At 34.1% G+C, this 13,974-nt stretch overlaps 1 protein-coding gene across 1 annotated transcript; it reads right to left on the bottom strand.

The window, feature by feature from the left end:
- LOC125221846 (cellulose synthase A catalytic subunit 2 [UDP-forming]-like) lies at positions 1-5,946 on the bottom strand. The gene is made up of 14 exons (XM_048124139.1): positions 5,638-5,946; positions 5,125-5,320; positions 4,814-5,025; positions 4,628-4,724; positions 4,376-4,550; positions 3,308-3,574; positions 2,877-3,222; positions 2,586-2,723; positions 2,376-2,501; positions 2,075-2,287; positions 1,714-1,984; positions 1,376-1,572; positions 940-1,290; positions 1-855 (listed from the first exon to the last, which is right to left on the bottom strand). The coding sequence occupies exons 1-14, from the start codon at positions 5,716-5,718 to the stop codon at positions 274-276; spliced, it is 3,252 nt and encodes a 1,083-aa protein (XP_047980096.1). The 5' UTR covers positions 5,719-5,946; the 3' UTR covers positions 1-273.
- Between the last annotated feature and the right edge of the window lie 8,028 nt (positions 5,947-13,974).

Below are 13,974 nucleotides of genomic sequence, written 5' to 3'. Positions count from 1 at the left end.
TTGCATCAAGTCCTTTTATTGGTAAGAAAATATATTTGAGTTTACAGAACACAACATGATCCAAAGAATACATTTATAAAAAACTTTTTGCACAACAAATAAAAATGTGTGATCTCGCATCGTTTTATCTACATAGACAAAGAGAGCCACCGGAGAGCTGCAGTTTCTTCCATGTTTGCCGACGTTGTTTACCCCGACATTTATCTCGGTTTCGCAGCTTCTTTTTCCTACATATAAACTCAGACACCACCTAAAGTTTTTTACCATTTGTATCTAATTACAGTCCAAGCCACAAACTTCTAAGACGATGCCATCCCTCGACAAGAAGGGGTTGATACGAACCCACAGCAGCGAGAAAATGGAAGCCAAAAGAATCGACCACACCACGATGATGGTCGGGAGGCGGTCTTGGCGCCCCATGAAACCTTTGAGGAATGGGTACAGATGGACGATCACCCAGAGGGCGAAAAAGAGCCTTCCGAAGAGAGGTCCCCACGATTCATACCCGTTGTTGATGGCGTCCGAGACTCCAACCACGACTCCGATGATGTTGATGATCATCAGTGTCATGGGCGGGATCAACAGAGACGTCCACTTAAAGAGGTAGAGATCTGAGAATTCTCCATCATCAGCTGCTTTTGAGGTGACAGTGAAGTTTGTGTTCACACCAGCCAGAACTTTGAGGAGACCTTGGATTAGAGCAAAGAAGTGAGACGAGACTCCTCCGATCACCCAAAACTGCTCGTTTCTCCACAGGTCGTCGATCCCAACGCCACCCCACTGCATCTCCAACACGCTAGTCACAGCGATGGATATGAACATCCCCATAAAGATGATACTGGCGTAGTTACTGATCTGTAGATACAAAGAAAAACAACTTGATATATGCTCGGTTGAAAAATGATCGAATATAGTGTTTAGAGAGGAAGGAGCATTCACCTCTGGGACAATAAATTTGCCTGTAAGCAGGCAGACGGCTGGTAAGGCACAGTAAGCAAGCAATGGAAGTGAAGTCAATGGATAGACAACCGAGTTTATGTACGAGAATCTCTCCAGTGGTTTCAGACCACATCCGTATCCGTACCAAATGGGGCAGTGCCTGCTCAATAAGATCTCGACTGATCCCAAGGCCCATCGGAGAACCTGGTGGAGACGATCAGAAAGATTGATAGGGGCAGACCCTTTGAATGCTGGTCTTTTGGGCATACAGTAGACTGACCGCCAGCCGTGGCAATGCATCTTGAACCCGGTCAAGATATCTTCAGTAACCGAACCATAAATCCACCCAACCTGGCAATACATAAGATTGTGAGAAGTGATGCCGGAATTAGAAACCGTAGGAGGAAACAAAGGCTCCCGAGCAGTGCATATGTACCTCTTTCCCCCATTCGGTTTTATCTTCATAGCCACAACTGATCACATGAATAGCTTCTTTCAAGAGAGATGCAGATGTTGCTCCTGCTGGGACACCACCATTTTCTAGGAGAGCTGATGCAATGAAAACTGGTGATTGTCCAAATTTTTTCTCGAATTTTACTTGGGGCATCAAGGCTGACTTCTCACTGTCAACTCCTGCCACACAACATAAAAATGTCAAAATATGATAGAAAGAGAATAAACCATTTACATTTTTGTCATTGTGTTGTAATTATTATCACTATTCCAGAGAATAAAATTATACTGGTTAGATGATGATTTATAATATTTCCTCACCTTCAATTCCTTCCTCAATGTTTTCAAGAGCATGGATTTGTGTCGCTTCCCTGTTCTTCGTCTTTTTCTTATTTTCCTTCGATTTCCCTTTCTTAGTCTTCTTTCTAGATCCAAAGCAGCAGCAACACCATTTTGGCCAGCAGTTGCACGTTTTGCCCGGTGGTTTTGCTTTCTTGGGGGCGTCATATCCATAAAGAGCTTGCCTCCTAAAGACGCATCCAGTTCCGACATAAATTGGACCTTGGATCCCGTCAAGCCCTTTCATATTAATCTGTTGCCAACAACAAGGTTAAATTCATTCATTCTTGAATATAAACCACAACTCAGACGCTGTTAAATGAGGAAAGCTTCTTATACATACATCAAAGAAGACAACGTTACGGTTCGAGTATCTGTCGTGCCTATCAATTCCATCAAACCTTTGAGGAAACTGCACGTAGCATATTTTCTTGCCGGCTTGTGGATCCATCATGAAACACATAGCTTCTCTGAGAGCCTTACTGTTATTTATGTAGTGATCACAATCAACATTGAGTAGGTAAGGAGCATTCGAGATGACAGCAGACACCCGTATCTTCAATTAGGAAAAGCAACAAACCGGGTCAGATAACTTATCATTACAAAAAATTCAATAAAAGGAAAATATAAGGAAAGGTAGTTACCAAAGAATTCATAGCACCGGCTTTCTTATGATGCTCATATCCAGGCCTCTTCTCACGAGAAACGTATATAAGACGAGGCAGTTCGTTACCTTCAATATCCCGAACACCATTTTGACCCAGGAATACCTACCAAGCAGATATAAATAAAGTTATACTTGAGCAGTTCATTGTGCAGACACAGACGGGAGGAAAACAGAGAGTCGAATATACCTGTATCATGCCGGGATGATCCCTGACATTGTTTCCTGGCCATGGAGTACCGTCTTGCATCGTCCAACCATCCTCGGGAACCTTTTGCGCCATTGCAACCAGCGCATTTATGCGAACTTTAAACTCTTCATACTCTCTCTGCATCAAACACAGTTTTAATTGTTTTCTTGAATGAAAAGAACATGAGTTTACATATCATTTTCACATTAGAATAGTTTATGATCAGTAAAGACCTACTTCTTGCAAACCAATACAAATAATACGAGATAGAAACAAAGAGAGAGGGGATACCTTCATTGCACGACGTTCCCTAACAAATGTGGGTTCCACCTTGTCTCTCAGATAGTCAACCTTCAGGGCAAAGTACCATTCAGGAGCACGAGGTTCTATTTTGAACTTTTTGCAGAATGGGACCCACTTCCTGGCGAACTCAGACGTCTCTGACAGAGCTTCGAAGGTAAGCATTGCAGCACCATCATCAGACACATAGCAGGCAACCTTGTCTATGGGGTAATCCACAGCAAGGATAGAAAGAACAGTGTTGGCCGTAATTAGCGGAGGTTCCTTCAAAGGATCCACCGTACTCACAAATATGTCTATGGGAGCTAGCTCAGAGGGTTTGCCCTCTTTCTCATACCTGGTAGAGAAATTTGACATGCATGTCAGTGGTCAGAAGCATGAACATGAGAGAGAGAGATGAAAGGATAAAATGTGGAGTATACCTTAATGAGAGTCTATCGAGGTATGTTTCTCGCTTGATTGGAAACCACTTTGGGAACTGATCGAAGATCCAGGAGATAGCGAACCATATCTCGCATATAATTGATGTTAGCCACAATCCATATGCATCATTGACGGGGTGACGGATTCTATAATGAAAGAACAATCCAAGAATTGCCATACGCAGCAAAATGACGATTCTGTATGGACTTATCTTGCTCGAAGGAATCGGTATCTTCCTCGAAAGTGGTTGTCGGCCTTCATCCATCCTGTTGGCAAAAATTGTAAATATTCAAATATATCAGAAAGGAAACAAGAAAGGACATTCTTTCTTCTAGAATAAACATAAATGGGAAATACCAATACATTTACCACTTTAGGAACAACTTTAAGGTTTTGGAAAGTAGATTATAAATTAATCTAAAGAGATTGTCATACAAATAAGTTGCATAACTAAAATAACTAACACTCTAAAAAGAATATTTTAAGATAAGTTGCCATGCTTCTTCTCCTCTCTATTAGCTTTATCTTGAAATGGTATATGGAATCACTGATAACTACACACAAAGACATAAATCAGCTGTCTTAAGTATTCCACATCAGTTCAAGTTTCATTAATCTCAATCGTCCAAAATTTCTTGTTCTGTCTCTTTATCAAGATTCACAGACATTCTAGATAATAAAAATGACAGTTTAATCATATCAATGACCGGTTCTCAATACGTGTCCACGATTCAAGAATTATCATGTTACTTATAGGGCTTTCTGAAATTCGCCTTAACACCTGAGTTTCTCGGCATACTCAGCTATAAGTCGACTTTAGAGCCATATTTCCTTTTCTTGCTAAGCAAGACCTACTTTATACGGTAGCTGATCAAATCAAAAATCGAAGTTAGCAACGGCTAAAAAGCAGTGGTTGCAAAAGCTACAAGTCAACCAGTACCAAATTTCATAACAAGGAGTAGTATTAAAAGTGTATGAATAAAGCCAATAAATGTGAGGCCACCGACACTCGATGAACCACATGAAATAAAGGAAGAAAACACAGAACTGGAAAACGGTGGACCTACTTTGGTAAATCAGCATCATCCAGCTCATCTCCACTCCCTTTGCCTCCTTGATGTTTCACAACTTGAAGCTTCTCATTCTGCTTCCTCTTCCACTCTTCCATTCTCTCCTTCCATGCCACAGTGCCGTAGCCATACACAGCCAAGTCCTTCTTTGGATCCATCGGCCGTGGTGGAACTACACATTAAACTTGTTATCAAGAACACCATCATTGAACATAAAAGGCATCAACAATCACACCACAAAACACTCACATGTCATGGATGAATCAGAAGAGGGCATAGGATGGATTCGCTTCCCTCGAAAAGGGGGGATAATTAGAGCATGCTTATCAGCTGAAATCGTGTCATCCTTCATCAAGAATCAAATCAAGATGCAAACTTTATCAGTAAAAAACACTATCAATAATGAAGAAACACAATATATATAACATCTACTACCTCTTGACCATAAGTGAGGAGAGGGATCTCTGAGTTAACGCCAGAGGGATCCATCTCCGAGTGAGTGGTGATGCCGGAGGCAGTCCGGCCAATGCCGCGGGTCGAAATCGCTGCTCCGGCCATGTGCTGCTGCTCATACTCATTATAATCAAATTCATGCTCCAAATCATCAAACTCATCCTCATCTTCATCCCCATCTACTCTGGGACTCCCTGAAAAATTCAAGAAAAGTTGAAGAAAATCAGTAAAATCATTTCAACCACTGGATTCAAGAGGTGGGATGAGTTAAAGAAAAAGGGCAAAGAAATAACCTTTTATACGCTTGTATCTAGTTTTGCATTGAGGGCAGGCTTGATTCCCTTCCCTTCTCTCATACTCATAGCAAGGTCTACAAACAGGGAATGCACATTCATTGCAAGCAACAAAGGGCTCTCCATCTACACTGAATTCAATCTCATCACCACAAATCTGGCAAATCTGGCCGGTCAACTCTTTCACAGAAGTCACCTGTCAAACAGGGAAATCAATAAATTTGGAGTAGATCGAGATGTGGCCAAATTTCAAGAAAGACGAAACTTGATTGGAAGCAAAGATTTAAGTTGAGTGAGAACTAATGACAAGAACGTGGAATGGCCCATAAATCTAGAAAAGCTCAAAAAGAGCAAAGAGAAACTAAATCGGGAAAAAAACAGTTAAACAAAAATGATCGATTATAATGAAAATAGGAAAGAAGTCGGTTTTCAGATTGTCAAACTTCAAAACATCGTCCCATTTGAATAAAGATGAGAACTTTAACAAGAAAAACTCAAAGAGAGGGGAATTACTCTTCCAATGTCATCAGCATTGATGAGAACAAACTCATTCCTGTTATGCGAGCCAGCAACGAGCCTGCCTTTAGTATCCATGAATCGAAGCTTCTCTCTCTCTGAGGTTGAATCAATAGAAAGAGAGAGAAAGATTGTGTTTTGCAAGTCCCATTAGCGCCACACACAGCAAAGCAAGAAGGAAATGTGTGTGTTGTTTTCCCTTGCTACTTAAATACTAAGCCCCCTTCCAATTAACAATGAGAGCTGACAAGGACGGATTAACAGATGCACACAGAAATACACAGAAAAGTATTATTGCACTCTCGGTGAAGACTAGAGGAGTGTCGGTTTAACATAAAATAAATGTAGAGAGAGAAAGGTTTTTGGTGTTTTCTTGATTCTTTTCTTGAGAGAGACCCTCTGCAAATGATATAAGCTGAGCTGTAATAGATTGTTCCCATTGTGATGTGTGGAACAGAAAAAATAAAAAAAATAATTTTTTTCTCTTACATTTTACTTACTCTATTTAATTACTTGTTTAATAGAAGTATATTGATTTTTAAAATTGTGTGCTAAAAAACATCTCCTTCATGGTGGGATAAAAAGAGTACCGGTTATTAGTTTGATATTATAGAAAAACTTTATTTTGATATTTTTATCAACTATAAAATTTTGAGATATTTTTATTATTTTGTCGAAAACAATCAAATGTCCCTTTTACCAATCTGCAGGAAACGTTAATCCATTGGTATCATCAGAATATGGCGAATATGGGATTTTTGGACAAAAATGTACAGCATTTATAGTACATCAAAATCGAGTGAAATTATTGCAAATACTACTATCAATTAATAGTTATATTCATTTTTTTATTTATAAAAAAATAAAGATTGTTAGGGTTTAATTTGGAATAGTTATTTGAAGTTTGTTCAAGTATTATCTATGACTAATATCACAACTACGCCTGAACCAAAAATAAATAACATTTGAAGTTAAGTACAGTAAACTGCCTATAATCATTACGAGCAAATCTAAATATCAATATGAAAATTCTAAAGGGCAACATTGAGTTTGGGGTAAAATTCATGTAAATAAATGAACTCGACCTTCATCTTTTTGATGTTATTAAAGTTGTTATTTTAATCAAAGTTGCTAAAAATACTAACAAATTAAAATGGAATAAATCTCACAGTGAAAAAATCGAATTTTAGATACCCATTTAGGAGCGACATAAAGGTATGATATCTTAGGCCAACAAGTCCTACTAAATGCAAAAAAAAATTAAATTGCAACAACATTTGTCAAATATTCCCAAACATAAAGTTAAAATTTAGTTAAAATATTGGGTCCAAACAAATAATAGTAATGTAATAGAATATGACAACGTGGCCGCACCAATATTTATTTTAATTGAGCTTTTAGTACAAGAGTCGTTGGTGCGTAAATATGGAGCACATTAAAATCTTTTTCTGACATGTAATAATAGTACACATAAACAATAGTAGGAGTTGTATTTGCATTCTTAATGGAACACAAGCTCGACATACAAACATCATACGATATCTAGTTTCTTAAAGTTTACTCCAATAAACATTTGCTCAAACGAAATTGAAGGTAGTGGTTCAAAAGTTTATAATTCTCTCTTCCTAGGTGAGGTCGTTCAAACGAAATTGAGAAAATCATATTCTTAGAATGATTTAAAATTTGCATGAACATGCAGAAGGGCATGATGAACCGAGCTCTGCGATCAGGGGCGGACGCAGAAATAAATAATGGTAAGGACTAAAATTTATAAATTTTATTTTAAAGTATATTTTTGGGTATTATAGAATATTTATCGGGGCTTTTACATAATAATTTGTGTTAAACTTGGATAAATTTAAAAACTTTACAAAATAAAATGTTTGAAGATAAATTTATTAAGGGCTTTAGCCCCACCTAGAGGTGCCCGCGGTTCAGGAACCGACGGTTACGGTTCGGAACCGCCGGTTCCGGTTTTGGAAATTGTTGAACCGGAACCGAACCGCGAGGGTGTTTTGCGGTGATGATTCCAGTTCCAAAACCACCGGTTTCGGTTTCGGTTCCAAACCAGCGGTTTTTTGGCGGATTTTTTATGGTTTTCACGGTTCTGAACCGTCGGTTTTTTTGCAGTTTTTTGCGGTTCCGACTTGATTTCACAATTTTTTGACGGTTTTTCGCGGTTCCGGTTTGGAACCGGCGGTTCCGGCATGGTTTCGGTTCGAAAATTTTTGAACCTGAACCGAACCATGGTTCAAAAATCGATGGTTTCGGTTCGGGTAAATTCTCACGGTTTCGGTTCGGAACTGTAACCGCCGGTTTGGTAAACCTTGGGCAGGTCTAGCCCCACCCTTGTTATACATGTGTCCGCCCCTGTCTGCGATCTATGATGAGAATTTAGCCAACAGAGGTCGTTTGAGAGGAGAAAAACATCATTTTATTGTTTTCTGAATTTTATTTTATTTTTGGTATTTTCTGTTTTTACCTTTTTAATATTTTTGATTTTCTGGACTTCATATAAATATCACATGTTTCTTTAAATCAAAAGATTCTTTGAATTCTCCTTTAGTTCGATTATTCTTGCATGGTATTGGCATTAATTAAGGGACCGTTTCCAACTTTCCATAGGCAAAATTTACTCCTTTTTTAAAAAAATCAACTTAGACATCAAATTAACATGATAAAGGGGACTCTAATAAAATAACTAAATACAAAAAACAAAAAAAAAAACTAAATACACAAATTGTACTAATAATTATAAAAGAACTGAAGTCATGCACACTCTCACACACATTCAATGCTTCAAACACACATATTGCCATGTGAAAAAGAAGAGTTAGATCTACTTGCATACCTTTTCCATCTATTATTTGCCTCTTAACAGTGACATGAATCTTTCCCCATTGAAAAAACAGTTAAATGAATATTAATCAAATTTTATGGCAATTAATTAATTTCTTGAACGTACTAGGCACTAGCCATAATTATGATTTATATCATGTACGTGTTAATTCATCCATTCATCCTCAAAATTACTACGAGATGGGGCATGAGCGGGGAGAGAAGGTGGAGAGATCGTGTCAAGAGTATGAATAAGAATAAGTGAATCGTCATTTGTACAATATATAGAGTTTATCAGTATCCATATTTGAAATAAGTTTATTTGGACGATTGGGTTAACTTAATGGACCAATAATATATGTTTTACTCATATACTTCCTCAAAGAAATTTTTTCAAATAATATATCTTCGTTCTCATGTTTTAAAAGGTTTAAAAGCCTTCCATATTTATAGTGGATCCATAGTAAATATGTTTTGGGAAAATGGATTTATTATCATCGATATGACGCTTCACCATCCTCTCTATAGTAGAATTAGAGCTAGGCGTGCGTGACTCGTGAAACATTAGTAGTTGACTACAATGAGTTATCTATTTTGGAATATTCTTATAATTTTTCTCAAAGAAATAAATTTTATTTCAAAAAGATGAATCTATTATCATCGTTATACATGTGAGTTGTGACGCATAATTTTAAGATAAACAAATTAAAATCATACGGATTCACTCAATTACATGCATGATCATACTTCCATTTTCTATTTTATTTTATGTATTTGGAAACCAAATGAGTAGTAGTGTTCGCAAATTTCAAATAATATTACATGTCATTATTAACTACAAACTGATTAATAATTAGTGGATATTTTTGTCTTTCTTAACATTTAATTTTATACTAATATACTCCTAAAATGAGTGGGTGGATGAATGACACCAATTGAAAGACCAGCCTTATTCAGATTCACCATAATAAAGTAGTACTCCTAGTACTTTTCTAAACATGTAAATTATTAAATCATCTACTTAATAAAGTAAAATATCAAGAAGGGCCAGAAAATAGAGACATATAACATCAAAATTAAATAAGCAGCCCCAACAAACGCCGCCAATTAAAATAATTATATTTCAAACAACAGCAAATTATAATTGAATGGAAAGTTGTTCAACTTTCAATATACCTATCTTTGTTCTGGTAGGGATGAAAGAAATAAAATGGTACTCCATCATACAAATAATAAAAAACGATTATATAGTTAAATTCCAATAGCTATTTGACATGACTGCGATACACAAGTTCCAACTAGTACTCTATAAATTTGATTTTAATCCATTCACTCATTCATAATTGTTAGCTCTTGGTTTTACATAAAAAAAAGCATATCAACAATGAAACTTGTGATTTATCAGTTATTATAGATAAAACAAAGTTATTTAGATTTTTTTGTTTCGATAATCTATGTAATTTTTTCCTGTAGTTAAAGGACAAAAGTTATTAAAATCTACCAAAACAAAAAAGATGAAATACTAGACAAAAGAAAACAAATAGAGCATGAACAGTTCCATAGCAATATAGCATATGTTGCTTCCATTCAAGTACCGAGATACTTAGTAGCATTTGTCAATATGTGTATTTCGTAGTCGGTAATAATATAATACCAACGACAATCTCAAATAATAATATCATTATTTTATTATTAATTTGTCAAATAAATATTCCTATATTTTATAGCAGTGGAGTCATTTCTCTTTTTTTTATGTAAAAGTCTATATTTTTTTTTTCACTTACTTTACTCTCTCTTATTTTATTCTATATTCATCTATATATTTTTTTTATTTTTACTTTATTATTCTTTTACTTAATTTATTTAATGAAATATAATTTTTAAATCACGTAACGAAAAGAACACTTTCTTTACTATATAACGGAGAGAGTAGTGGAACAGTGTATATAGATGATCCATGTTGCCTCTAACTCATGGGAATAAAAATTGTACTATTAAGACAGTACTTCAATATTTTTGTAAGAAAGTGTAATCCACTTCTATATTTGAATTATTAAAAATCTTCTTTCACTAAAATAACCATATTTCATATTTAACCAAAATAAAATGAAGTGTTATTTATATTTTATTTTGTACAATTACTCATATCAAATACTATTGGTATTGGACTAATGAATTAATTGCCAAAATAACAACGAAAGAATAGATATCAATAGCTGCACACACATTTAAATATTTAATCCATCAAGATTTAGATTAGCTCTACTAGGACAATCGGTCTAAAAATTTATACTGAATTAGAATTTTGAATTCTAATCCTCTAAATTTAGTTGACTAATTTGAACTAAGAATTTTGAATTCTAATCCTCTAAATTTAGTTGACTAATCCTCAAATTTCAGATTAAACTAGCATATCTACTTAGAGTATAATCCTTCCGTCTCGGAATAGAAGTACTATTGAATTAGTTATGGCACATGTTTTAAAAAATATAAAGAAAAATGAGTTAAATAAGTTAGTAGAATATAAGTCTTGCGTATATATATTAGTTTTACAACAAAAGGTTTAGTTTTATAACAAAAAGTGAGTACAATATATTGGTGGCATGTGGAGCAGGTTTATTGGTAAAAATAGAATAGAACTCTTATTATTGGATGGACTAAGATTATAAAACAAAACTCTTATTGTAAGACGAAGGAAGTATATTTGAACCTCCCACGTTAAAATTCTTAGTCAACTCCATTCGAATACACGAAAACCTAAATTTTGCAATTTTTGGGTTGGACTTCTTTTTGTTTGCATTTGCTAATTCAATAACCTTCGGTTTCCCTCTTTATTTAAACTAATTTAATATTTTATCAATACTGAGTTTCAGAATACTTGTAAATACATACTGCAAAGCATTTTAATTTTATTTATTGTCTTATCTTTTAAAAGATTAGACATATTCGTATTGGATGTGATCAAATAAAAACTCTAAATATTGTACAAACACAAAACTATGATCTGGACCATTGAAAAATGTCAACAGATCACAAAAAAGCAACAACAGGAAAATGTCAACAGAATTTCAACGGTGGTGAATGATTGATGTTGTGTTGATATTGTGTTGATACTGTGTTGACATTAAAATCTTGAAATTTTACACTGTACTGATATTGTATTGAAACTGTGTTGAAGCTGTGTTGAGTAGTTTTGAGTTTGTACAATATATAAGTTTGCATTTTATTATAATAACTTATTTAAAGTTTTTTAGGTGATATAGTACTAACTACTAACTATATTGGAGTACAAATTTACACTTGTAAAATGGTCAAAAGAATAACAATAGATTATTATAAACACGTTAGCAGAGAAAGCCACGCGACCTACCTACCCGCTTGATACCCACGCGCGTCGGTGGAAATATTTAGGGCGCACACCACGCTAAAGTGCGCACTGCGCCACCTCCGCCGACAAATATCAATCTTCCAGATCGACGTTTCAGAAACGGCCACGTGCCGACAGATGGGCCACGATACAGCTAACTGAAAACACGAGGTGCTCTGTCGTTGTCATTAGCTGTCGCAACTGTTCTTTTTTTCCTTGAAATAAAAAGTACTCCAAACAATTTTGTTTTACAATTTCATCAAAAATAAAACATTTATATAAATAAAAATAACATTATTTCTACTTTTCATCTTGCTTAATAAAATCACGTGCTACAAAATAAACGTTTCATATTTATTGGGATGAAATGAGTACTTCCCCTCCGTTCCAACTAAATTGAATCATATTATTTTTTCAAAATATCTTAATTAAATTGACTTATTTTTTTTTCAAACATCTAAACAAACATTTTATAATCTTTACTTTATTTCATCGTTTACTTTACTCAATTTATACTTCTATCTTACTTTTCAACATAATTTCTCAATTTTCGTATCCAAATTTTTTTACTCATTGGAACGGCACGGAGGGAAGTACTACTACTCATTTTATTTATTTATTTGAATAAAATGAACTAAGTTGGGTCGTATTATTTTTTCAAAATATCTTAATTAAGTTGAGTTATTTCTTTTTTTTCAAACATCTAAACAAAAATTTTACAATCTTTATTGTATTTCGTCATTTACTTTATTCAATATGCAGGCGTGTGATCAAATACTAACTAAATTACAGTAATAACTAATAACTAATATCAATTTTGTATGTTAAAAATATCAACACAAAGATATAAATTTATCAATCTTCTTGTGTTGATAAACTTGTATAAATTTATATCTTTGTGTTGATATTTAAATTTACATGTTGTATTGATATAATTATATCTTTGTATTAATAATTTTAATACATAAAATTGAAAGTTATTAATTATTACGGTAAATTAGTTAGCACACTAACGCAACTCAGTGATACATATTCATATCTTAGTCAAACAACCACTCTAACTATTATATGACAATAAATTTAAAGTTGACGAATAATAAGGATTAATATACTGTGATTAAACGTGTGTACTAATGAAACAACCACTCTAACTAATAATTATGTGACAATAAATTTAATACTCCTGCGTCGCAGCACAATAAAAGTCATATTTTATCATATCACATCGTCTCATAATAAGAGTCACGTTTCACTTTTAATATAGTAAATAGTAAGTATGTCACACATTTTACTAACTTACTTCATTTACATTTTATCATAAAATTAATATAAAAAATAGATCACATATATATTCCATTAACTTTTTTAATTTACTATTTTTTTACCTTTGTTAAAACTCGTGTTTATACTAAATGTGACTTCTATTATGAGGCAGGGGTACTATTTATTACTACTACAAGTAATTACACTATATAAGAGACTTCGCATTATAAATCCCATCTAAATCTATAATTTTTGCAAGATGACAATAATTTTTATTTTTGTCCGGTTCCTGTTTTTCTCCAGTGCCAAATATATTTCTCCATATAGTATAATTTCTTTTTTTTCTAATAGAGTGTTATTTCTTGAACATCAAATTGACTGACATGATTTTAATTGACCCATCATCATTTATAGCACCTATTATATTATTTACGTTTAAGAAAGCTTGAAATTCAATACCACGATTTAAACACAAATTTAGAAATATCAAATCTATACGATTAAACACCAACCAGTTAAGAATTTTGTGTGATGTGCTAAATCCAAATTTTCTATATTAATTGAAGAAAGTTGTTGCCTTTTAAATTGGGTATATAAAGATTTGGGAAATAATTGGATCAAATTTTATCTTGGGACAAAATTTGTGGTTACCGCTTGTGCGAATTCCCTCTGCCGACACTCACGTGATCGACAGTCTAAAAAATGATATGGATGATATAATTTATTTTATTTATATTCAGAATAACATTATTATGGAGGATAAATTACAAGAAATGCTGAAATGTCATAAAATAATCAATTTTTTGGTACGCGTCTCACAATTTGGAAAATCATTAAAAAAAAGTTGAATTTAATATTGCGCAATT

The sequence above is a fragment of the Salvia hispanica genome, chromosome 4 (genome assembly GCF_023119035.1).
Source record: "Salvia hispanica cultivar TCC Black 2014 chromosome 4, UniMelb_Shisp_WGS_1.0, whole genome shotgun sequence".
NCBI lineage: Eukaryota > Viridiplantae > Streptophyta > Magnoliopsida > Lamiales > Lamiaceae > Salvia > Salvia hispanica.
This window is presented reverse-complemented; position numbering and strand designations above follow the sequence as displayed.

What these genes read in the sequence shown, in the direction of transcription:
- LOC125221846 (XM_048124139.1), bottom strand. Translation starts at nt 5,718, where the DNA reads ATGGATACTAAAGGCAGGCTCGTTGCTGGCTCGCATAACAGGAATGAG. An exon ending in ATGCTGATGACATTGGAAGA is followed by an intron (nt 5,321 to 5,637) that starts GTAATTCCCCTC and finishes CCTGTTTGACAG; the next exon opens with GTGACTTCTGTGAAAGAGTT. An exon ending in CATTGAGGAAGGAATTGAAG is followed by an intron (nt 1,573 to 1,713) that starts GTGAGGAAATAT and finishes GTTGTGTGGCAG; the next exon opens with GAGTTGACAGTGAGAAGTCA.